Source organism: Haematobia irritans, chromosome 2 (genome assembly GCF_050003625.1).
Source record: "Haematobia irritans isolate KBUSLIRL chromosome 2, ASM5000362v1, whole genome shotgun sequence".
Classification (NCBI taxonomy): domain Eukaryota; kingdom Metazoa; phylum Arthropoda; class Insecta; order Diptera; family Muscidae; genus Haematobia; species Haematobia irritans.
Window position 1 is genome coordinate 41,027,743 of NC_134398.1, and position 27,517 is coordinate 41,055,259.

The window sequence follows — 27,517 nt, forward strand, 5'->3', positions numbered from 1 at the left end:
TCGTGTTTTTTTTTATTGGTGGTTTCTACTTCAAATATATTTGTTGTTTTGATCTCAGCTTTAAAACCATTGTGTTGACTAAACTACAAGAGTAGCTTAACCAACAGAGGAAAAGAATGTTGAATGAATGAAGCTACTCTTGTAGTTTAGTCAACACAATGGTTTTAAAGCTGAGATCAAAACAACAAATATGAAATAAAATTTTGACAAAATTTTCTATAGAAATGAAATTTTGACAAAATTTTCTAAAGACATAAAATTGTGACAAAATTTTCTATAGAAATAAAATTAGGATAAATTTTTCAATGAAATAAAATTTTGACAAAATTTTCTACAGAAATAAAATTTTGACAAAATTTTCTATAGAAATAAAATTTTGACAAAATTTTCTATAGAAATAAAATTTTGACAAAATTTTCGATAGAAATAAAATTTTGACAAAATTTTTCTATAGAAATAAAATTTTGACAAAATTTTCTATGGCAATAAAATTAGAAATAAAATTTTAAGAATTATTTTTCATAGTTTCGGCTATAGGTCGATTAAAACACATAGATATGACGTTTTTTTTTTTATTTCCAATATTTCGGTTGACTTCGTCAAAACCGTGTTGAAGTATTTGTCCTGGTGTGCACAGCTACACCGAAATATTGGAAATAAAAAAAAACATAATATCTATGTTTTTTAATCGACCTATAGCCGAAACTATGAAAAATAATTCTTAAAGATAAATAAAAAGGTCAACGATAATCATCCAGAAATAGAAATAAAATTTTGACAAAATTATCTATAGAAATAAGTAGAAATAAAAATTGGACAAAATTTTTCTATCGAGTAAAATTTTGGACAAATTTTAACTTTTAAATTATTTTAATTTAATTTGGAAAATTGGTCCGCTGGTTCGAATTTTGGTGCAATTTTGGAAAAATGTTCTCGCATGCAAACACAAATTTCTCTATGCCTATATATCCCTGGTCTCAGTTATACTAAAGGCATTATTGTAAGCTATTTCTCTCTCGGAGTATAAAATCAAACCTAACCCTATTGTATGCCTCTCATAATGAAGGCCTCTCAGTGCTAGACCCTAAAAAATTTCAAAACTCTATCTCATACAAAAAAAAACCAACACATGCATTAAGCTTTCAAATAAACAAACAAGCATCCAGTCAGAGAGACAACATGACACTTGCAAGTAACATTGTTTCATGCATTACAAGCAGCTTCATATAATAAAGACTTACATGCACAAAAAGAGATGGGCAGGATGCACACACTCACAGCAATGCAATGAAAACAAAAACTACCAGTAAAAAAAAGAGGAAGCTCTTGGTTCCATATACTCTGCCACTCTCGCTCTCTTTCTCCCCTAGTAAACCAAGTGTTATACCTACTTTCTGAAAGAAAGTAACAAAGAAGTAAATGCATTGTTCTTTGCACTGTTCCACTTGAACTATTTCAAGTTGTTCGACATATGTGAGTGACTGAGTGAGAATTAAATAAGTTTTGAGTAATGCAGCAGCAAGTAGGAGAAAAGTGTTGAAATTGAAAAAAAAGCAAAACAATAAATGACAACACAACAGCTGAAGATGTTGCAGGCAATTACAAAACGAGCAAATAAAAATAAACTCGATTGAAAGAACACCCAATGCGACTAAGAAATCTGGAGAGTGAAAGAGAGAGAGCGTGAGAGGGAAAACTTAATTTTCATAGGAAATGTTGTAATCTATTTTAAGTGTACTTTAATTCCGGACGATGGAAATGAGCTTAGAGTGACAATAATGTTAAAATGTGGCAAAAAACTTTGAAAATTGTGAGAGAAACACATAGGCGTCACTGAGCATGAAAATGGAACATCAACATAAGCATATAATCTTGTTACATTGCCAAATCAAACTCAAGAGTAAATAAAATAAATTTCAAAGTTTTACATAAAAATATATAAAGGGTTCAAAAATTCACAAAAATTCAATAAAACCCATAATTAAATTCGAAAATTGTTTTCTCTCTGAAGTGAATTTAAAAATGGGAGGCTAAAGGGGTTTACAATAAGAGTTTTTTCTCAAAATTTCATTTCTATAGGAAAGTTTCTCAAAATAGAAATGAAGTTTTGTAGAAAATTTCGTATAGAAATGAAATTTTGAGAAAATTGTCTATGGAAATAAAATTTTAAGAAAAATTTCTATAGAAACGATTTTCAGAAATGGAATTTTCTGAAAACTTCCTATAGAAATAAAATTGTGACAAAATTTCCTATTGAAATAACATTTTGACAAAATTTCCTATTGAAATAAAATTTTGACAAAATTTCCTACTTTGACAAAAATTTTCTAAAAATAAAAATGAAGTTTTCTAGAAAATCTTCTACCGAAATGAAATTGTGAGACAAATGCCTATGGAAATAAAATTTTAAGAAAAATGGAATTTTCAGAAAACTTCCTATAGAAAAAAATGTTGACACAAATTTCCTTTAGAAATTAAGTTTTAAAATTATAATTCAGAAAATTTCCTATAGAAATAAAATTTTGAGCAAATTTCCTAATGAAATGAAATTTTGACAAAATTTTGAAATGTGAACAAAATTTTTTATAGAAATGAAATTTTAACAAAATTTCTTATAGAAATGAAATTTTGACAAAATTTCTTAGAGAAATGAAATTTGGTCAAAATGAAATTTTGAGAAAATTCCCTATAGAAATAAAATCTTGAAAAAATTTCCTACAGAAACGAAATTTTCAGAAAAATTCCTATTGAAATGAAACTTTCAGAAAAATTCCTATAGAAATGAAATTTTCAGAAAAATTCCTATAGAAATGAAATTTTCAAAAAATTTCCTATGGAAATGAAAATATCAGAAAATTTCCTATAGAAATGAAATTTTCAGAAAATTTCCTATAGAAATGAAATTTTCAGAAAATTTCCCACAGAAATGAAATTTTCAGAAAATTTCCTACAGAAATGAAATTTTCTGACAAATTCCTATAGAAATGAAATTTTGAGAAAATTTCTTATAGAAATTATATTTTGAGAAAATTCTCTATAGAAATGAAATTTTCAGACAAATTCCTATTGAAATGAAATTTTCAGAAAATTTCCTATAGAAACGAAATTTTTAGAAAATTTCCTGTAAAAATGAAATTTTCAGAAAATTTCTTATAGAAATGAATTTTTTAAAAATTTCCTATAGAAATGAAATTTTTAAAAAATTTCCTATAGAAATTAAATTTTCAGAAAATTTCCTATAGAAATGAAATTTTCAGAAAATTTCTTATAGAAATTACATTTTCAGAAAATTTCCTATAGAAATTACATTTTCAGGAAATTTCTTATAGAAATGAAATTTTTTAAAAATTTCCTATAGAAATGAAATTTTTTAAAAATTTCCTATAGAAATGAAATTTTTTAAAAATTTCGTAAAGAAATGAAATTTTCAGAAAAATTCCTATAGAAATGAAATTTTTAAAAAATGTCCTATAGAAATGAAATTTTCAGGAAATGTGCTATAGAAATGAAATTTTCAGAAAATTTCCTATAGAAATGAAATTTTCAGAAAATTTCCTATAAAAATGAATTTTCAGAAAATTTCCTATAAAAATGAAATTTTTTAAAAATTTCCTATAGAAATGAAATTTTTTAAAAATTTCCTATAGAAATTAAATTTTTTAAAAATTTCCTATAGAAATTAAATTTTCAGAAATTTTCCTATAGAAATGACATTTTCAGAAAAATGTCTATAGAAATGAAAATTTCCTATAAAAATGAAATTTTTTAAAAATTTCCTATAGAAATTAAATTTTCAGAAATTTTCCTATAGAAATGACATTTTCAGAAAAATGTCTATAGAAATGAAAATTTCCTATAAAAATGAAATTTTTTAAAAATTTCCTATAGAAATTAAATTTTTTAAAAATTTCCTATAGAAATTAAATTTTTTAAAAATTTCTTATAGAAATTAAATTTTCAGAAAACTTTTTATAGAAATTAAATTTTCAGAAATTTTCCTATAGAAATGACATTTTCAGAAAAATGTCTATAGAAATGAAATTTTCAGAAACATTTCTATTGAAATGAAATTTTCAGAAAATTTCCTATAGAAATGAAATTTTCAGAAAATTTGTTAGAGTAATTAAATTTAGACATAATTGTGTCAAAATTTCCTTTAGAAATGAAATTTTAAGAAAAATTCTGATAGAAATGAAATTTTCGAAGAATTTCTTTCAGAAATAAAATTTTGACAAAATCTCCTATAGAAATGAAATTTTGACAAAATTTCCTATAGAAATGGAATTTAGACAAAATTTTGTGTAGAAACGAAATTTTGAGAAAATTTCCGATAGAACTGAAATTGTGACAAAATTTTGTATAGAAACGAAATTTTGAGAAAATCTCCTATAGATTTTAAATTTTCAGAAAATTTATTTTAGAAATTAAATTTTAACAAAATTTTCTACGGAAATGAAATTTTAAAAAAACTTCGTATAGAAATTTTGCCAAAATTTTCTATAGAAATGAAATGTAGACAAAATTTTTATAGAATTGAGATATTGACAAAATTTCCTATAGAAATTAAATTTTCAAAAAATTTCCTACAGAAATGAAATTTTCAGAAAATTTCCTACAGAAATGAAATTTTCAGCAAATTTCTTATAGCAATTAAATTTAGAAAAAAATTTGAAATGTGGACAAAAGTCTTTATAGAAAATACATTTTGTAAAATTTCCTATGGAACTGAAATTTTGACAAAATTTCCTATAGAAATGAAATTTGGACAAAGCATTGTTTAATTTTTTTTGTCGAAAAATGTTTGGGCATCTTTACTGGAAAATTTCGAGTTGTATAAAACTTCCCTTTTCGGAGTTTCTTTGTAATGGGGAATTTAGACAAAATTTGAAATTTCGACAAATTTTATTATTGAAATGAAATGAAATTTTCAGAAAATTTCCTATAGAAATGAAAATTTGACAAAAATTTTCTATAGAAATGAAATTTTGACAAAAATTTTCTATAGAAATGAAATTGTGACAAAACTTTCATAGAGATTAAATTTTGGGAAAATTTGACAAAAATTGTGTATAGAAATTAAATTTTTCAAATATTGTCTATAGAAACGAAATTTTGAAAAAAAAAATTTCTATAGAAATGAAATTTTGAGAAAATTTTTTATAAAAATAAAATTTTGAGAAAATTTCTTATAGAAATAAAATTTAACAAAAATTTTCTATAGAAATGAAAACTTTACGAAAATTTCTAACATAAATGAAATTTTGAGAAAATTTCCTATGAAATGAAATTTTGAGAAAATTTTCTATAGAAATATAGAAATGAAATTGTGACAAAATTGTTGACGAAATTTCGACAAAATTTATCATAGAAATGAAATTTTGCCAAAATTTTCTATAGAAATGAAATATTGAAAAAATTTCCTATAGAAAAGAATGTATAAGAAAATTTCTTAAAAAAAAAACAAATTGGCAAAATTTCCTATGGAAATGAAATTTAGACAAAATTTCCTATAGAAATGAAATTTTCGGAAAATTTTCTATAGCAATTAAATTTTGAGAAAATTTCCAAAAGAACTGAAATTTGGACAAAGCATTGTTTATTTTTTTGTCGAAAAATGTTTGGGCATCTTTATTGGAAAATTTCGAGTTGTAGAAAACTTCCCTTTTCGGAGTTTCGCTCTTTGTAATGGGGAATTTAGACAAAATTTCTATAGAAATGAAATTTTGACAAAATTTATTATTGAAATGAAATTTTCAGAAAATTTCCGATGGAATTGAAATTTTCAGAAAATTTCCTATAGAAATTAAATTTTCAGAGAATTTCCCACAGAAATGAAATTTTCAGAAAATTTCCTACAGAAATGAAATTTTCAAAAAATTTCCCACAGAAATGAAATTTTCAGAAAATTTCCTACAGAAATGAAATTTTCAAAAAAATTCATATTGAAATGAAATTTTTTAAAAATTTACCACAGAAATGATATTTTTTAAAAAATTCCTATAGAAATAATTTTTTTAAAAAATTTCCTATAGAAATATAATTTTTAGAAAATTTCCTATAGAAATAAAATTGTGACAAAATTTTGTATAGAAACGAAATTTTGAGAAAATCTCCTATAGAAAATTTTCAGAAAATTTATTTTAGAAATTAAATTTTAACAAAATTTATTTTATAAAAAAAAATTTAACAAAATTTTCTACGGAAATGAAATTTTAAAAAAACTTCGTATAGAAATTTTGCCAAAATTTTCTATAGAAATGAAATGTAGACAAAATTTTTATAGAAATGAAATGTAGACGAAATTTTTATGGAATTGAAACATTGACAAAATTTCCTATAGAAATGAAATTTTGAGAAAATTACCTATAGAAATGAAATTTTGAGAAAAATTCCTGTAGAAATAAAAATTTGATAAAATTTTCTTAGAAATTAAATTTTGGGAAAATTTCCTATAGAAATGAAATTTTGAGAAAAGTTCCTAAAGAAATTAAATTTCGAGAAAAGTTCTTATAGAAATGAAATTTTGACAAAAATTGTGTATAGAAATGAAATTTTGCAAATATTGTCTATAGAAATGAAATTTTCAGAAAATTTCCTATAAAATGAAATTTTCAGAAAATTTCCTATGGAAATGAAATTTTCAGAAAATTTTTTATAGAAATTAAATTTGACAAAAATTTTCTATAGAAATTAAATTTTTACGAAAATTTCTTACATAAATGAAATTTTGAGAAAATTTCCTATGAAATGAAATTTTGAGAAAATATAAAAATGAAATTTTGGTCAACTTTTTGACGAAATTTCGACAAAATTTATTATAGAAATGAAATTTTGCAAAAATTTCTAGTAGAAATAAAATTTATGCAAAATTTTCTATAGAAATGAAATATTGAAAAATTTTCCTATAGAAAAGAAAGTACAAGAAAATTTCTTAAAAAAAAAACAAATTGGCAAAATTTCCTATGGAATTGAAATTTAGGCAAAATTTCCTATAGAAATGAAATTTTCGGAAAATTTTCTATAGCAATTAAGTTTTGAGAATATTTCCGATGGAAATGAAATTTGGACAAAGCATTGTTTATTTTTTTTTTTTTTGTGGAAAAATGTTTGGGCATCTTTATTGGAAAATTTCGAATTGTACAAATCTTCCATTTTCGGAGTGTCGCTTTTCGTATTGGGGAAAAGTGTTTTAGAAATTTTAAAACTAATTTTGGCGTTAGCAAGACGTCTCATTCATTTCGACTTTCCACGATTTATCGAAGTAGATTCTTTGTAATAAGTTTCCATAATTTAAGAATTCATGGTAACCACATTTAATCCAAACACTTACTTTTAAACGAAATCCATTAATAACTTTCACACACACACACACACACATACATAGATATAATACTACCACTGGATTAACCCACTTTCCGTTCTGTGCTACAGAAACCTCTAAATAGAAAGCTTAATAGAATTTTCGACAGTGTCGATGTAGCCCAACCAAATCAAACACTTTCAATTTTTATTTGATGTTGTTGAAAGTGCCAATAGGTGTGTCTGTGTGGATATGTTCCAGTTTTTCGCTAAGAGCTCCTCCTCTAGTATGGCTTCTTTAGGTCTTAACTATCGTCCTATATAAATTTGAACGCCAACATGCTGCTGTGTTGTCTATTTCACCTAGCAATCGTTAGTCTCCATTTAAGTGGAGCAATAAAAGGTGATTCTTAATGTTTGAAAAATATTGCAAGCTACCAATTTTATTGGGGCCAACAACATCAACACCAACCAACACCACCATCTAATCCTAACACAAGAACACCTCAGTATTTCATCCTTAGGTTTTTTGCTTCAATTTTACGATTTTTTTTGTGGTATAGCAGCAAATAAATATTATGTCTTTCCTAGCTTCGCTAGCTTTCCGCCATTCCTTAGCCCTTCCACACTAGATACTATCACATTGTTATCCTATCGTTTTGGGTTTAGAGGACGCTTGGGGAGTTTGGGGCGTTTCTTTAGTTTCTTCAACGATGATACCTTCTATGGTATATAAATTGAAGAAGCTTTTGAGTTGAGTTGGTATTTGCTCGACTGCTTCACCCGTCATTCTTAGTGTTGTTTATTATTATGTGACTCCAAAGAGCCAATCTATCTTATTTTTACGTGCCACAAATCTAATCAATATTTGAGAAAGCTGTAAAAGAAAAAAATCGTAAACTAGCAAATGAATAAAGAAGCAGTGAACAACACTGAGTTGTTTACTACAACAACCTTGGCAAGCAACCCAGTAGGGGAAAAATTGACTGAATAGGCTTTATATGAATTCGACAATTCAAAATACAATTTTGCGAAAATTTCCTATAGAAATGCAATTTTTGAGAATATCTCGTATAGGAAAGAAATTATGAAAAAAAATCTTATAGAAAGGAAAGTTTGAAAAACTTTCTTTCTTCTTTGAGAAAAACTTCCTATAGAATGAAATTTTCAGAAAATTTATTTTAGAAATAAAATTTTCAGAAAATTTAGCACTTTTCAGAAATTTTCCTATAGAAATGAAATTTGTAGAAAATTTGCTATAGCGATGAAATTTTCCGAAAATTTCCTATATAAATGAAATTTTGACAAAATTTTCTATAGAAATGCAATTTTGACAAAATTTTGTATTGAAATGATATTTTGAGAAAATTTTCTATAGAAATGAAATTTTGAGAAAATTTCCTAAGAAATTTTCTATAGAAATGAAATTTTGACTAAATTTTGTATTGAAATGAAATTTTGACAAAAATTGTCAATAGAAATCAAATTTTCAGAAAATTTTCTATAGAACTGAAATTTTGACAAAAATTATCTACATATAAGTGAAATTTTGACAAAATTTTCTATAGAAATGAAAATTTGACAAAATTTTCTTAGAAATTAAATTTCGAGAAAAGTTCCTATAGAAATGAAATTTTTAGAAAATTTATTAATTTGAGTCTGAAGCACGGTTGCCACTCGATCCAAAAAATTTGGAGAATATTTTACCAAAAAATTACAAAACAAAAATTATTTTACCAAAAAATTACAAAACAAAAATTATTTTGCAAAAATTTATTTATTTAGATTTTTTAAATTGTATTTCTATAGAAATTTTTGTCAAAATTTTGTTTCTATAGATTATTTTGTCAACATTTTATTTCTATAGAAAATTTTCTAAAAATTTTATTTCTATAGAACATTTTCTTAAAATTTTATTTCTATAGAAAATTTTGTGAAAATTTTATTTCTATAAAATATTTTATGAAAATTTTATTTCTATAGAAAATTTTCTCAAAATTTTGTCAAAATTTTATCTCTATTGAAAATTTTGCCAACAATTTATTTCTGTAGAAAATGTTGTCAACATTTTTTTTCTATAAAAAATTTTCTAAAAATTTTATTTTTATTGAAAAAAAAAAAATTATTTCTATAGAAAAATTTGGCAAAATTTTATTTCTATATAAAAATTTGGCAAAATTTTATTTTTGTAGAAAATGTCAACATTTTATTTCTATAGTATAATTTGTCAAAATTTTATTTCTATAGAAAATTTTGTCAAATTTTATTTCTATAGAACGTTTTTTCAAAATTTTATTTCTATAGAAAATGTTGTCAAAATTTTATTTCTATAGAAAAATCTGTCAAAATTTTATTTCTATAGAAAATTTTGTCAAAATTTTATTTCTATAGAAAAATTTCACAAAATTTTGTCAAAATTTTATTTCTATAGAAAAATGTTGTCAACATTTTATTTCTATAAAAATTTTTCTTAAAATTTTATTTCTATAGAAAATTTTGTAAAAATTTTATTTCTATTGAAAATTTTGTAAAAATTTTATTTCGATAGAAAATTTTGTCAAAATTTTATTTCTATAGACAAATTTCTCAAAACTTTATTTCTATAGAAAAATTAGTCAAGATTTTATTGCTATAGAAAATTTTGTGAACATTTTATTTCTATAGAAAATTTTCTCAAAATTTTATTTCTATAGAAAATTTTCTCAAAATTTTATTTTTATAGAAAATTTTGTCAAAATTTTATTTCTATAGAAAAATTTGTCAAAATTATATTTCTATAGAAAATTTTGTGAAAATTTTATTTCTATAGAAAATTTTCCCCAAATTTTATTTCTTAGAAAATTTTGTTAAATTTTTATTTCTATATATTTTGCACAATCTACCAAACAATAAAAAATCTAAAATTTTTAGTAGAATTCTACCAGCTGTGGCATTCGTGGTCTGAAGTAGTTTTTTTATTTGAATTGTTATTGTGAAGTGATATGACAATTAGTATATCTTAATGGAACATTGTATTGTGATAAAGTTTGTAATTTTTTGTAAAATTCGTAAGAATATTAATTGAAATTTTGACAAAATTTTATTTCTATAGAAAATTTTATCAAAATTTTATTTCTATAGACAATTTTCTCAAAATTTTATTTCTATAGAAAAATTTGTCAAGATTTTATTTCTATAGAAATTTTGTCGAAATTTTATTTCTATAAAAAATTTTGTCAAAATTTTATTTCTATAGAAAATTTTCTCAAAATTTTATTTTTATAGAAAATATTCTCAAAATTTTATTTCTATAGAAAATGAAATTTTGACAAAAATTGTCTATGGAAATGAAATTAAAAAAAAAAAATTGCTATAGAAATGAAATTTTGAGTAAATTTTTTATAAAAATTTTCAGAAAATTTCTTATAAAAATAAAATTTTCAAAAAATTTCTATAAAAAGAGATTTTCAGAAAATTTCCTATAGAAATGAAATTTTCAGAAAATTTCCTGCTATATAAAATTTGAAAAATTTTTCTATAGAAATGAAATTTTTACGAAAAATTTTGGTAGAAGTGAAATTTTTAGAAATAAAATTTGACAAAAATTTTCTATAGAAATGAAATTTTTACGAAATTTTTTGGTAGAAATGAAATTTTCAGAAAATTTCTTACATAAATTAAATTTTGAGAAATTTCGAGAATATTTTCTTTAGAAATAAAATTTTGGAGAAAATTTGCTATAAAAATTAAATTTTGAGAAATTTTGGAGAAAATTTGCTATAAAAATTAAATTTTGAGAAAATTTCTTATAAAAATAAAAATTTTCTATAGAAATGAAATTTTTATGAAAATTTTCGGTAAAAATTAAATCTTCAGATATTTTTTACATAAATGAAATTTTGAGAAAATTTCCTATAGAAATGGAATTTTCCTTAGAAATGAAAATTTCCTATATAAATGAAAATTTTGACGAAAATTGCTTATAGAAATGAAATTTTGACGAAAATTTTCTATAGAAATGAAATTTTGAGAAAAATTGTATACAGAAACGAAATTTTTATGAAACTTTTTGATAGAAATGAATTTTTCAGAAAATTTTTGATAGAAATGAAATTTTCAGAAAATTTCTTTCGCAAATAAAACATTGAGAAAATTTCCTGTAGAAAAGAAATGTGGAGAAAATTTCCTATAGAAATGAAACCTTGACAAAATTTCTTATAGAAATGAAATTTTGACAACATTTTCTTAGAAATAAAATTTGACAAAAATTTTCTATGCAAATGAAATTTTTACGAAAATTTTTGATAGAAATGAAATTTTCAGAAAATTTCTTACATAAATTAAATTTTGAGAAAATTTCCTATAAAAATATTCCGAAAAATTTTCTATAGAAATGAAATTTTGAGAAAATTTCTTATAAAAATAAAATTTTCAGAAAATTTCCAATAAAAATGAAACTTTCAGAAAACTTCTTATAGAAATGAAATTTTGACAAAAATTTACTATAGAAATGGATTTTGGTTAGAAATGAAAATTTAGGAAAATTTCCTATAGAAATGAAGAAAATTTTGACGAAAATTTCTTATAGAAATTAAATTGTGACGAAAATTTTCTATAGAAATGAAATTTTGAGAAAAATTGTCTTAGAAATTAAATTTTTATAAAAATTTGTGATAGAAATTACATTTTTACGAACATTTTTGATAGAAATTAAATTTTCCGAACATTTTTGATAGAAATGAAATTTTCAGAAAGTTTCTTTCGCAAATAAAACATTGAGAAAATTTCCTATAGAAATGAAATCTTGACAAAATTTCCTATAGAAATGAAATTTTGACAAAAAAAATTTTCATAGAAATTAAATTTTGGGAAAATTTCCTATAGAAATGAAATTTGAGAAAGGTTCCTATTGAAATGAAATTTTTAGAAAATTTTCAATAGAAATGAAATTTAGGAAAAAAATTGCTATAGAAATGAAATTTTGAGAAATTTTTTTATAAAAAATTTCAGAAAATTTCTTATAAAAATAAAAATTTTCAAAAAATTTCCTACAAAATGAAATTTTCAGAAAATTTCCTATAGAAATGAAATTGTCAGAAAACTTCCTATAGAAATTGAATTTTGACGAGAATTTGCTATAGAAATGAAATTTACAGAAAATTTCTTATAGAAATGAAATTTTGTATACAAATGAAATTTTCCGAAATGCCTTATAGAAAAGAAATGTTCAGAAAATTTCTTACAGAAAGGAAATTTTCCGAAAATGTCGTATAAAAATTGTCAGAAAATATTCTATAGAAAATAAATTTCTAGAAAATTTCCTATAAAAATGAAATTTTGACGAGAACTTCCTATAGAAATTAAAGCTTGACGAAAATTTTCTACAGAAATGATTATTTTAGAAAATTTCCTGTAGCAATGAAATTTTAGAGAAAATTGCCTATAAAAATGAAATTTTGACCAAAATTTCCTATTGAAATAAAATTTTCAGAAAATTTCCTAAAAAAAAATAAAATTTTCAAAACATCTCCTATAGAAATGAAATTTTGGAGAAAGTTTCCTTAGAAATTAATCGTTTGGAGAAAATTTCATATAGAAATGAAATTTTGACGAAAATTTCCTATTGAAATAAAATTTAGAAAAAAGAATTTCTATAAGAAAGTTTGAAAAAATTCTGAGAGAAATTAAATTTTTACAAAATTTTCTATAGAAATGAAATATTGACGAAAATTTTCTATAGCTTATTTTGAGAACATGAAATTTTGAGAAAATTTTCTACAGATATGATTTTTTAAGAAACTTTCTTATAGAAATGAAATTTTCAGAAAATTTTCTATTGAAATAAAATTTTTTTTAATTTTTGTAAATTTCTTTTTGAATGTGACTACTTGAATATTTCAGCACTTCCTCAAAGAAGGCCCTTCAAATTTTGCCACTGGACTAACATCATTACAATGCAGGCGAACATACACGGAGAAACTATGAAAGCATGACTGGTTATTTTCTCCACTCAACTATTGCGGTTATGTTGGTCTTCTTGCATCCTTGAGAAGAAAATAAAACATTAGCCTTTGCTTGATTAAGTCTTAAGGTAGGAAACAAATCTCAAGGATGAACTGACAAGTCCTTAATTTTCACTCTATTTCATTTCCCCCGTATATTGCCATGAAAGTAGAAGATATCTACACTTCAAGGAATTTGATAAGGTTGTCTCTAGTTGATGTTTTCGTTTTCTTAGTATTGCACTCATCCCAAGACTAAATGATATTTCTTTAAGGATGGTGTTTTAGGGAATTGACAAAGCAAGGAGATTCCCATTTCGCCATTGGAGATATATTTTCCTTGTACAAAACAAAACAAAAACAAAGCAAATATGTAAGTGGGTCAATGGAACTGTCTATTAAATTATTAATGTATTCCCAAATTGAATTTTCTGTTGATTTACTACCAAGAATGGCAGAAAACAATCGTTCGCTATTTTCGGGAAGATTGACAATCTTCCCAATTAATTGCTTATATATAATGCAGGAAATTCAATTTGGGGATCCATAGAACTTGTTGAATTAAATATGATGGACAATTTTCAACTTAGATAATACACGGAAGAAATGTTTGCTCGAATTTTTCCATAAATAGATTTTTTTTGGCTTTATTTATTTATTTATTTATTTTTTTTTTTTGTAACCAATCCTCTAAACTCGGGCGGCTTATTCCAACGATGTATTTCAACGAACTTCAGGTTGCTTTATTTGAATGTACAGGAGCATCTCCACATAAGATACGAGCGATGGCAATATTTACGTGGCCTACGGGAACGTCTCCACGTACCAGGCACGAGTCTCAGATAAATCGGAAAATAACTTCATTCACTCACAAGGCTACACGGTTATGTCCACTGTCACTATTCACTGGTGCTTCACTTGTGATCACGGTTGCCACAGTTTGTAGAATTCTACGAAACACGGTAGATTTTTTACTATTTGGTAGATTGGTAGAATTATTGATGTTTTGGTAGATTTTCCCAAATACTCCTCTCTAACCAAGAGGAAATTTTGACAAAATTTTCTATAGAAAAAAATCTTGATAAAATTTTCTATAGAAATAAACTTTTGACAAAATTTTCTATAAAAATAAAACTTTCTATAGAAAACAAGACAAACTTTCTATAGAAATAAAATTTTCACAAAATTTTCAATAGAAATAAAATTTTGACAAAATTTTCTATAGAAATAAAATTTTTACAAAATTTTCTATAGAAATAAAACTTTCTATAAAAAAAAAAACAAATTTTCTATAGAAGTTAAAGTTTGACAAATTTTTTTCCATAGAAATAAAATCTTGATAAAATTTTCTATAGAAATAAAATTTTGACAAAATTTTCAAATTTTCAATAAAATGTTGACAAAATTTTCTATAGAAATAAAATTTTGCCATAATTTTCTATAAAATAAAATTTTGACAAAATTTTCTATAAAAATAAAACTTTCTTTAGAAAAAAACAAATTTTCTATAGAAATAAAATTTTCATAAAATTTTCAATAGAAATAAAATTTTGACAAAATTTTCTATAGAAAAAAATGTTGACAAAATTTTTAATAGAAATAAAACTTTCTATAGATAAAAATAAATTTTCTATAGAAATGAAATTTTGACAAAAATTTTTTTCTATAGAAATGACATCTTGACAACAATTTTTTTCTATAGAAATAAAATTTTGACAAAATTTTCTATAAAATAAAATTTTGACAAAAAATTTTAACAAAATTTTCTATAGAAATAAAATTTTCACAAAATTTTCTGTAGAAAAACATTTTTACAAAATTTTCTATAGAAATAACATTTTCACAAAATTTTCTATAGAAATAAAATTTTCACAAAATTTGCAATAGAAATAAAATTTTCTGTAGAAATAAAATTTTGCCAAAATTTTCTATAGAAATAACATTTTGCCAAAATTTTCTATAGAAATAAAATTTTGACAAAATTTTATATAGAAATACAATTTTGACAAAATTTTCTATAGAAATAAAATTTTGACAAAATTTTCTATAGAAATAAAATTTTGACAAAATTTTCTATAGAAATAAAATTTTGACAAAACTTTCTATAGAAATACAATTTTTATAAAATTTTCTATAGAAATAAATTTTCGACAAAATTTTCTATGGAAATAAAATTTTGACAAAATTTTCTATAAAAATAAAACTTTCTATAGAAAAAAAAAACAAATTTTCTATAGAAATACAATTTTCATAAAATTTTCTGTAGAAAAATATTTTTACATTATTTTCTATAGAAATAGCATTTTCACAAAATTTTCAATATAAATAAAATTTTCTGTAGAAATAAAATTTTGACAAATTTTCTATAAAAATAAAATTTTGACAAAATTTTCTATGGAAATATTTTCAACAAAATTTTCTATGGAAATAAAATTTTGACAAAATTTTCTATAGATGTAAATAAAATTTTGACAAAATTATCTATAAAAATAGAAATTTCTATAAAAAAAAAAACAAATTTTCTATAGAAATAAAATTTTCACAAAATTTTCTGTAGAAAAACATTTTTACATAATGTTCTATAGAAATAAAATTTTCACAAAACTTGCTGTAGAAAAATATTTTTACAAAATTTTGTATAGAAATAGCATTTTCACAAAATTATCTGTCGAAATAAAATTTTTATAAAATTTTCTATAGAAATAAATTTTCGACAAAATTTTCTATGGAAATAAAATTTTGACAAAATTTTCTATAGAAATAAAATTTTGACAAAATTTTCTATGGAAATAAAATTTTGACAAAATTTTCTATAGAAATAAAGTTTAGACAAAATTTTCTATAGAAATACAATTTTCATAAAATTTTCTGTAGAAAAATATTTTTACATTATTTTCTATAGAAATAGCATTTTCACAAAATTTTCAATATAAATAAAATTTTCTGTAGAAATAAAATTTTGACAAATTTTCTATAAAAATAAAATTTTGACAAAATTTTCTATGGAAATATTTTCAACAAAATTTTCTATGGAAATAAAATTTTGACAAAATTTTCTGTAGATGTAAATAAAATTTTGACAAAATTATCTATAAAAATAGAACTTTCTATAGAAAAAAAAAAACACATTTTCTATAGAAATAAAATTTTCACAAAATTTTCTGTAGAAAAACATTTTTACAAAATGTTCTATAGAAATAAAATTTTCACAAAACTTGCTGTAGAAAAATATTTTTACAAAATTTTGTATAGAAATAGCATTTTCACAAAATTATCTGTCGAAATAAAATTTTTATAAAATTTTCTATAGAAATAAATTTTCGACAAAATTTTCTATGGAAATAAAATTTTGACAAAATTTTCTATAGAAATAAAATTTTGACAAAATTTTCTATGGAAATAAAATTTTGACAAAATTTTCTATAGAAATAAAGTTTAGACAAAATTTTCTATAGAAATAAAATTTTGACAACATTTTCTATAGAAATAAAACTTTCTATAAAAAAAAAAATTCTATAGAAATGAAATTTTGACAAAACATTTTTTCTATAGAAATAAAATCTTGATAAAATTTTCTATAGAAATAAAATTTTGACAAAATTTTGTATAGAAATAAAATTTTGCCAACATTTTCTATAAAATAAAATTTTGACAAAATTTTCTATAAAAAAAGAACAAATTTTCTATAGAAATAAAATTTTCAATAGATATAAAATTTTGACAAAATTTTCTATATAAATAAAACTGTCTATAGAAAAAAAAACTTTCTATAGAAATGAAATTTTGACAAAAAATTTTTTCTATAGAAATAAAATTTTGACAAAAATTTTGTTTATGCCAAAATGCATAAACCGTGTTCATTTAAAACAAATTTTAAAACTCATGAATTCCCACTAATAACAAGTATAATTCCCAATTACCCATAAAACATCAATATCAATATTATCGATATTTGACGAAAGTTTTTGACGTTTATGCCAAAGAGACAACATCCGATAATAAAAACGGAATTACATGCGTTCTGTTCAAAGTTACCTTTCGCACTGGTAAGATCAAGAATAATCCCACGAATAAATCCAATTCTATTCCTGTCATCCTAACAAAATTGTCTTATTTCGTATTCTTTTTTATTCACATTTGATCTTGGGTTTCTATATGACTACACCCGTTTGGAGAAACAAAGTCAAAGTTTATACAAAGATTTTGTTGTTGGCTCACAGAGAGATTTGATCCATTTAGATTCCCCTCCCGTGTCTCATATTCAAATTTTCTTCTATAGAAATAAAATTTTGACAAAATTTTCTCTAGAAATAAAATTTGACAAAATTTTCCATAGAAATAAAATTTTGACAAAATGTTCTATAACATAAAATTTTGACAAAATTTTCTATAAAAAAAAACCTTTTTATAGAAAAAAAAAAAAAACAAATTTTCTATAGAAATAAAATGTTCACAAAATTTTCTGTAGAAAAACATTTTTACAAAATTTTCTATAGAAATAAAATTTTCACAAAATTTTCAATAGAAATAAAATTTTCTGTAGAAATAAAATTTTGACAAAATGTTCTATAGAAATAAAATTTTGACAAAATTTTCTATAGGAATAAAATTTTTATAAAATTTTCTATTGAAATAAATTTTCGACAAAATTTGCTATAGAAATAAATTTTCGACAAAATTTTCTATGGAAATAAAATGTTGACAAAATCTTCTTTAGAAATAAAATTTTGACAAAATTTTCTTTGGAAATAAAATTTTGACAAAATTTTCTATAGAAATAAAGTTTTGACAAAATTTTCTATAGAAACAAAAGTTTGACAAAATTTTCAATAGAAATAAAATCTTGACGAAATTTGCTAATGAAAAACATGTTGACACAATTTGCTAATGAAATAAAATGTTTACAAAATTTTCTATAGAAATCACAATTTTTGTTTGGTGGGTTTTTGGTAAAATTTTCCCGAAATTTTGGTAGATTATTTTTGGCTCGAATGGCAACCGTGCTTGTGATACTCGTCCGTCGTATGATGATACGTGATATTAAAAATATCTTGGTTCATTTGCTTCACTCAAAAAAAAAAAGTTCACTTGGATCCAAAGAATTTGACCTTCCCTTAAGGATTTTGGTATTGATTCCGAGCCAAAGATACGGCTTCTTTAAAATAAAGAAATTTTTTAGCGATCTATCTGGCTTTAAATCTAGGACCAATAAAATTAAAATTAGGATAAAGAGCTCATTTATCAAATTTTCATTCCGTTTTCGAGGTTTATTAATAAAGGTAGTCACGTACAAATAAATGCCAAATTATAACGAATACTTCAAAGTAAAAATTGTTTTCTTAATTCCAAAAAAAAAAAAAACTTTAAACCAACGACGCTAAATCCTCAAAGTAAGTCTTAGCCTATATTTGAAGGGATTTATCTTAAATCTAAAGTTCCAATATTTCAGTAAAATTGGGGACAATTTCTTTAAATCAAAAATGTGTTTTTTTACTTTAAGGAAAAGCGACACTAGTTAAAAGACATGGGACCATAACGGAGGGATGCAAATTTACAAAAATTTTGTCCTAAATTTAATGAATTTTGTTTTTGAAGCAAATATTATAAACTTTATTTTAATTAAAATTTCATTATTTTAAGGAAATTTATCTTTAATATCGCATCCTAAAATTTAGGTTGCGTAATCTTTAATATCACGTAAATATTCTTTTCAGTGATTGATCGCTGGAACGTGTGATGTGCTTTGTACAATAAAAAAATATATAGCGCTTTATTTTATTGCATTACATATCAGCCACACCGTTTTTTTTTTTTGAAAAGTTAATAAATTTACAATTTCATATGTTTGATCTATTATGGAAAATCAATCTCATATTTCAGGGGTTAACAAATATTATTTTTAAATTAATTTTGGCAGCATTTGCTATCATAAAGAAAATATTTTCATTTGCGACCAACAGCATTAAAATAACAAAACAACCCTTGCCCACACTCGCAAAGATTTAAAATCAAATGAAATAGTAATTCCCTTTTATTATACAAATATAAGCAATCAAATTTTGATAGTCAACCAAAATGGCATTGTCCCACCCACCGCTGGACTACAATCAAACAGATAAGACATCAAAACACAGCCAAGCATTGCTGCACGAATAAAGAAGAAATCTGTGAAAACACATGAAATTTAATTAGTTTTTGCACAAAAATAATTATAATAATATATCAGATTGATATATTACATCCTTAGAGCAATATCCCCATATCCATTTATATTAAATTAGTATAATTTATTGTTCTAAACTTTATTACAAGAAATAATTATGCTATTACTTTGCAAGGTTATTTCTGATCATTTTTATAAGTAAAACATACAAACACCCACCGCACTCCCCCACCCACTTTAACTATTACCATCGTGTATTGCAATGCAATTATTCTCATGGCTTTAGCTCTCTTACTACCAATGCTCTCATAAAACTCTCAGCACAATAAAAGCCAAACACAACAACATACCAAAGCAAACAACAGTTTGATAGTAACTGTTGTTTGCTAACACAACAACCTCAATAATTTTGAGAAAAATGTAATTTTCTACACTAAAAGTGCATCATTTAAAAAAATTAAAGTGATTCGCCATATCTAAAGAAAATTATCTTTCATTTGATACCAAATTTAGCCCGTGAAACTCTCGCATGCGTCCACCATATGTACACAAAACAAAATAATTAAAAAAAGCAATTGAAATCTCTATTTGCAGCCTCCCCATAACAAATCATTTTCGGTTTTATTAGTCTTCATAGAAAAATCTACATTGTTGTCCCCATTTAAATATAAATTACTGTAGTATTGTACTATTTAAATATAAATTACTGTACATAAATCATAATAATATTTATTTGAAATATTTTCAAAAATGATAAGAGAATCTCCCAAAAACGAAAACATCTAGTAGTAGTTTACATTATTAAATTTCAATTGCTCGGAAATTCAAGATCATTATAGACATAATGAGATTTTTAGTGTTATTACTTATTTGTTTTAGTACACGCGTATCCTGTAAATTTGGTCTCTATAATTCAGTAAGAAGATTTATTTCTTAATTAATTGCCAAAATTATAGCAAATTTCATACCTGTTTTACAAGAATCAAGAAGATCGACAATGGAATAAAATATTTACAAAACTTAATGAAATATCCAACAACATAGAAAAGTTAAACCAAGGTCAAGAGGATTTACATAAAAGGTAAATAGTGTTATAAAGCTTGTAGAACTATAGAAATTTCCAGTAAATTTGTTTTTGTGTCATTTTAGACTTGAAAACTTGGAAAATCAGAGGTGAGTAAAGTCTCTATGGAAAATTTATTTCTATAGAATTTTTGTTTATTTCAAATTTTATTTCTATGGAAAATTTTAGCAAAATTTTATTTCTATAGAAAATTTTTGCAAAATTTTATTTCTATAGAAAATTTTTATTTTTTATTCCTACAGAAAATTCTAGCAAAATGTTATTTCTATAGAAAATTTTTGCAAGATTTTATTTCCATAGAAAATTTTAGCAAACTTTTAATCCTATAGAAAATTCTAGCAAAATGTTATTTCTATAGGTAATTTAGCATTATTTCCGTAGAAAATTATGTCAAAATTGTTTTTTTATAGAAAATTTTCTCAAAATTTTATTTCTATAGAAAATATTTGCAAAATTTTATTTCTATAGAAAATTTTTGCAAAATTTTATTTCTATAGAAAATTTTGTCTAAATTTTATTTCTATAGAAAATTTTGTCAAAATTTTGTTTCTAAAGAAAATTTTGTCAAAATTTTGTTTCTATAGAAAATTTTGTCAAAATTTTGTTTCTATAGAAATGTGTGACAAAATGTTATTTCTATATAAGATATTCCCAAACATTTTATTGCTATAGAAAAATTTTTCAAAATTTTATTTTTATAGAATATTTTGTCTTAATTTTATTTTTAGAAGAAATTGCGACAAAATGTTATTACTATAGAAAATTTTTATCAAATTTTATTTCTGTAGAGGCCAACTATCATAAACCTTTTTTCGGAAAGTTCGAGTGTGGTCACTTTGGGTTTAGTGAACTACCCGAATTTATTATTATCAGATAATTGGCTGATTGTTTTGCTGCAGGTAGAGGATGTTGATGAGGAATGTGGTAATTCCGAAACGTGCGTACATCCAACCATCTTACAGTCTATAGCTTGGCCCAAAAAAAACAAAATTGACAAACATTTTTATTCCTCTATTGGTTAAACTACTCAACGTACTAGTTTTAAAGCTGTGATCAAAACAACAAATAAAATTTCATTTCTATAGAAAATTTTCTCAAAATTTATTTTCAATAGAAAATTTTGTCAAAATTTTATTTCTATAGAACATTTTGTCAAAATTGTATTCCTATAGAAGACATTCTCAAAAATTTTATTTCTATAGAAAATTTTGTCAAAATTTTATTCCTATAGAAGATATTCTCAAAAATTTAATTTCTATAGAAAATTTTGTCAAAATTTTATTTCTATAGAAAATTGTTGCAAAATTTAATTTTTATAGAAAATTTTTGCACAATTTCATTTCTATAGATAATTATGTCAAAATTTTATTTCTATAGAAAATTTTGTCAAAATTTTATTTCTATAGAAAATTTTCTCAAAACTTTATTTCTATAAACAATTTTCCTCAAAAGTTTATTTCTATAGAAAATTGTGACAAAATGTTATTTCTATATAAGATATTCTCAAACATTTTATTGCTATAGAATATTATTGCAAAATTTTATTTCTATAGAAAAATTTTTCAAAATTTTATTTCTATAGAAAATTTTGTCTAAATTTTATTTCTATAAGAAATTGTGACAAAATGTTATTACTATAGAAAATTTTAGCAAAATGTTTTTAAAGAACATTTTAACAAAACTTTATTTCTATAGAAAATTTTATCAATTTTTTTTTCTGTGGAGGCCAACTATCATAGACCTTTTTTTCGGAAAGTTCAAGTGTGGTTCACTTTGGGTTTAGTAAACTACCCGAATTTATTCTGATAATTGGTTGATAGTCTTCCTGCAGGATGAGGAATGTGGTAATTCCGAAACGTGCGTCCATCCAACCAACTTGCAGTCGATAGGACTTTGCCCAAATAAATTTGACAAACATTCTTTGCCTCTATTGGTTTTAAAGCTGAGATCAAAACAACAAATAAAATTTTATTTCTATAGAAAATTTTGTCAAAAATTTATTTCTGTTGTTTTTTTATTGCAGCTTAAAACCATACATTGACTAAACCACAAGTGTAGCTTAACCAAGAGAGGAAAAGAATGTTTGTCAAATTTATTTGGGCAAAGTCCTATCGACTGCAAGTTGGTTGGATGGACGCACGTTTCGGAATTACCACATTCCTCATCAGCATACTCTACTTGCAGCAAAACTATCAACCAATTATCAGAATAAATTCAGACAGTTCATTAAACCCAACAATAAACCACACTTGAACCCTCCGAAAAAAGGTTTTATATTGATAGCCGGCTTATGCCGAAATAAATTCAAAACAAACATATCTCTTTTCCTATGCCACTGTCAAATCATCGATTTGAATTCAGTTGTCTGGGTTTATTTTGAGTGTGCTTCCTCTTCTTTTTCCATTCTTTTTGTTTTGTTATTGTTGGTTTTGTTCTTTAAGCATTGTTGTTTTTTTATTGCAGCTTAAAACCATACATTGACTAAACCACAAGTGTAGCTTAAAAAACAAAAAGAATGGAAAATTTTATTTCTATAGAAAATTTTCTCAACATTTTATTTCTATAGAAAATTGTTGCAACATTTTTTGCAAAATTTCATTTTTATAGAAAATTTTTGCACAATTTTATTTCGATAGAAAATTTTGTCAAAATTTTATTTTTGTAGAAAATTTTTTCAAAATTTTATTTAAATAGAAAATTTAGTCAAAATTTAATTTCTATAGAAAATTTTCTCAATATTTGAATTCTATAGAAAATTTTTGTCAAAATTTTATTTCTATAGAAAATTTTTGTCAAAATTTTATTTCTATAGAAAATTTTTCCAAAATTTTAATTTTATAGAAAATTTATTGAAAATTTTATTTCTATAGAAATTTTTCTCAAAATTTTATTTCTATAGACAATTTTGTCAAAATTTTAATTCTATAGTAAATTTTTGTCAAAACTTTATTTCTATAAACAATTTTCGTCAAAATTTTTTTCTATAGAAATTTTCATCAAAATTTTATACCTATAGAAAATTTTTTTTAAAACTTTATTTCTATAAACAATTTTCTTCAAAATTTTATTTCTATAGAAAATTTCCTTAAAATTGTGTTTCTATAAACAATTTTCGTCAAAATTTTATTTCTATAGAAAATCTCCTTAAAATTTTGTTTCTATAAACAATTTTCGTCAAAATTTTATTTCTATAAACAATTTTCGTCAAAATTTTATTTCTATAGAAAATTTTCTCAACATTTTATTTCTATAGACAAAAAATGTCAAAATTTGTCAAAATTTTATTTCTAAGGAAAATTTTTTTCAAAATTTTATTTCTATTGAAAATGTTTGCAAAATTTTATTTCGGTAGAAAATTTTATCAAAATTTCATTTCTATATAAAATTTTCTCAAAATTTTATTTCTATAGAATATATTCTCAAAAATTTTGTTTCTATAGAAAATTTTGTCACTTTTTTCCTATAGAAAAAATTGTCAAAATTTTATTCCTATACAAGAATTTTGTCAAAATTTTATTTATATAGAAAATTGTTGCAAAATATAATTTTTACAGAAAATTTTTTGCACAATTTTATTTCTATAGATAGTTTTGTCAAAATTTTCTCACTATATAAAATTTTATCAAAATTCTATTTTTTCGAAAATTTTGTTAATTTTTTTTCTATAGAAAATATTGTCAAAATTTTATTTCGATAAATTTTATGAAAATTTTATTTCTATAGAAAATATTGTCAAAATTTTATTTCTATAGAACATTTTGTCAAAATTTTATTTCTATAAAAGATATTCTCAAAAACTTTATTTTTATAGAAAATTTTGTTAAATTTTTGTTTCTATAGAAAATTTTGTCAAAATTTTATTTCTATAGAAAATTTTGTCAAAATTTTACTTCTATAGAAGATATTCTCAAAAATGTTATTTCTATACAAGAATTTTGTCACAATTTTATTTCTACAGAAAATTGTTGCACAATTCATTTTTATAATTTTTGCACAATTTTATGTCTATAGAAAATTTTGTCAAAATTTTATTTTTATAGAAAGTTTTGTCAAAATTTTATTTATATAGACAATTTAGTCAAAATTTTATTTCTATAGAAAATTTTCTCCAAATTTTATTTCTACAGAAAATTTTTTTTCTTGTAGAAAATTTTTTTAAAATTTTAATTTTATAGAAAATTTTAGTCAAAATTTTATTTCTTTAGAATATTTTCTCAAAATGTTGTTTCTATAAAAAATTTTGTCAAAATTTTATTTCTATAGAAAATTTATTCAAAATGTTATTTCTATAGAAATTTTTATTTCTATAGAAAATGTCGTCAAAATTTTATTTCTATAGAAAATTTTGTCCAAATTGTATTTCTAAGGAAAATCTTTTTCAAAATTTTATTTCTATAGAAATTTTTTTTCCAAATTTTATTTCGATAGAAAATTTTGTCAAAATCATATTTCTATAGAAAATTTTTGTCCAAATTTTATTTCGATAGAAAATTTTGTCAAAATTTAATTTCTACAGAAGTGCGATTAATTATTTTGACATTCTTGGATTTTTTGAAATATTTTTAAATTTCAGATGTCCAGAGACCCTAAGTTCTCGATCTAAAAGAGGAACTGTGGAAAAATTTGTTGCCCTTAGCCATCAGGAATTGAAGGATATTTTATTGGATTTCCGTGAGGATTTAAATTTCAAGTAAGTTTCAGTATGGAACACGTTTTTAAATTAAGAGTAAAAGTTAATGTTATTCCATTGTATGACTAAATAAATTATATTTTTGTTTGTTTTGTGGTAATAAAGATTATTTGACTATTAATTGGGATTATTTTTTCTCTTCAATTAAAATTAAATTCAATTAAAATAGTGATATTTAATTAAATGCGTGTTCAATAATCATACAAATAAATGTTCATTTCAATCGAAAACATCAATTAAAATTTTAATTGATCGAATTAAATATTTCATTATTGTATATTGACTTAATGGTCCGATAATACATTGTCATAAATTTGTTTTTCCCATAGCAAAAATATTTTGTTAACAAATATTCAGGAATATCGTAGGGACTATAATGAGAGGTAAGTTTAAATAAAAACAAAATCCCCAAATCCACCTTCTACACACAAACAAAATTTTATTAATACATATATTTTCGTTTTTAGACAAACTATCCAGGAAAATCTTTTGCGAAAATCATTTTCCTACAATCAAAAATGGACCACTATTTTAAGTCGTAATCACTATGGCATCAACAATGCCACTTGGAGTCAATATAAAAGAGGTTATAGTGATAATGGTTTCTATTTTATTGGTCTTGAAGCCTTATATATACGCACCACCTATGAATCGAATCAAGAGCTAATGGTTATCCTTAAGGATTGGGATGGTAATAAACGTTATGCCAAATACGATCACTTTCAAATAGGCGATGAAGACGAACAATATGCTCTGAGAAATCTGGGCAAATATATGGGTAATGCTGGAGATGCTTTAAGGCCTCATTTATATCAAAAATTCTCTACATATGATCGTGATAATGATGATAATAATGAGATAAATTGTGCTGCCGAATATGGAGCAGGTTGGTGGTTTTATGGTAACTGCAGCATGAGGTAAGAATTAAAAGAAGAAATTGATATTGAAAATGTTTTCTTAGAGTTTTTTTTTGTGTTTTCATTTAAGTTTGTTGACGGGTCCCTATCGTTATGAAGAAGATTCCAGAACTTGGGGTATTAGCTGGAGTACATGGAGAGGATGGAATTATTCTTTAAAATCGGTAGAAATGCTAATTCGACCAGCGCTATAGAAAAAAACAGACTCCCAAATACCCTAAATTCAATTAAAAATTTCTACAACTATATCATATATTTGTAAATTTAAATATGGTAAAATTTGACTGCTTGTTTGATATTAGTACCGATATAAATATACTTGAGATTAGTTTTTCTGTAGTTATATTTCACCTAACAGTCACATGACGTCTTCAGATGGATATATTACTAAAAGCTCAATAGGTGAAGATTACATTTGTAGAAAATTTGTAAAAATTTATCGAGTACTTTTCGAGAAACAATAAAATTATTATTTATATATGGGCAATGCTGGAGATGCTTAAGGGCTTCGTTTATTTCAAAAATTCTTCACATATTATCGTGATAATGAGACTAATTTTGCATCGGAATATGGAGTAAGGTTTGTGGTTGTATGTTCACTGTACCATAGGGTAAGAATTAAATAAGACAATAATACTAAAGAGGGTTCTTAAATATTTTCTTCTAGCTCAAGTCTGTTGATGGGTCATGTGACAATTACGTTATAACTTTACGTAATTGTCACATGACATTTGCAAAACGATAAATTCCTAAAAGCTCAGTATGTGAAGATAACATTTGTAGAAAATTTGTAAAAATTTATCGACTAATTTTCGAGATTCAATAAAAATATTATTAAAATATGTGCAATTTATTTCAAAAATTCTAAACATTTTCTATAGAAATAAAATGTTGACAAAATTTTCTATAGAAATAAAACTTTGACAAAAAATTTCTATTTCTATAAAATTTTGACAAAATTTTCTATAGAAATAAAATTTTGACAAAATTTTCTATAGAAATAAAACTTTGACAAAAAATTTCAATTTCTATAAAATTTTGACACAATTTTCTATAGAAATAAAATTTTGACAAAATTTTCTAGGGAAATAAAATTTTGACAAAATTTTTAATAGATATAAAATTTGGACAAATTTTCTATAGAAATAAAATTTTGACAAATTTGTTTATAGAAATAAAATGTTGACAAAATTTTCTATCGAAATAAAATTTTGATAAAATTTCTATCGAAATAAAATTTTGACAAAATTTTCTACGGAAATAAAATTTTGGAAAAATTTTCTATAAAAATAATTTTTTTGGAAAAATTTTCTATAGAATTAAAATTGTGAAAAAATTGTCTATAGAAATAAAAATGTGACAAAATTTTCTATAGAAATAAAA

The 27,517-nt window shown here is 22.9% G+C and overlaps 2 protein-coding genes across 4 annotated transcripts in view; one reads left to right on the top strand and one right to left on the bottom strand.

Moving 5' to 3' along the window:
• kuz (zinc-dependent metalloprotease kuz) overlaps window positions 1-27,517 on the bottom strand; it is a 532,667-nt gene that overhangs the window by 268,507 nt on the left and 236,643 nt on the right. The window lies entirely within an intron of this gene.
• LOC142227565 (fibrinogen-like protein 1) lies at window positions 20,288-26,628 on the top strand. The gene is made up of 7 exons (XM_075298078.1): window positions 20,288-20,359; window positions 20,424-20,524; window positions 20,593-20,616; window positions 25,101-25,217; window positions 25,547-25,600; window positions 25,685-26,134; window positions 26,205-26,628. Exons 1-7 carry the CDS (start codon window positions 20,288-20,290, stop codon window positions 26,326-26,328), a joined length of 942 nt encoding a protein of 313 aa, XP_075154193.1. The 3' UTR covers window positions 26,329-26,628.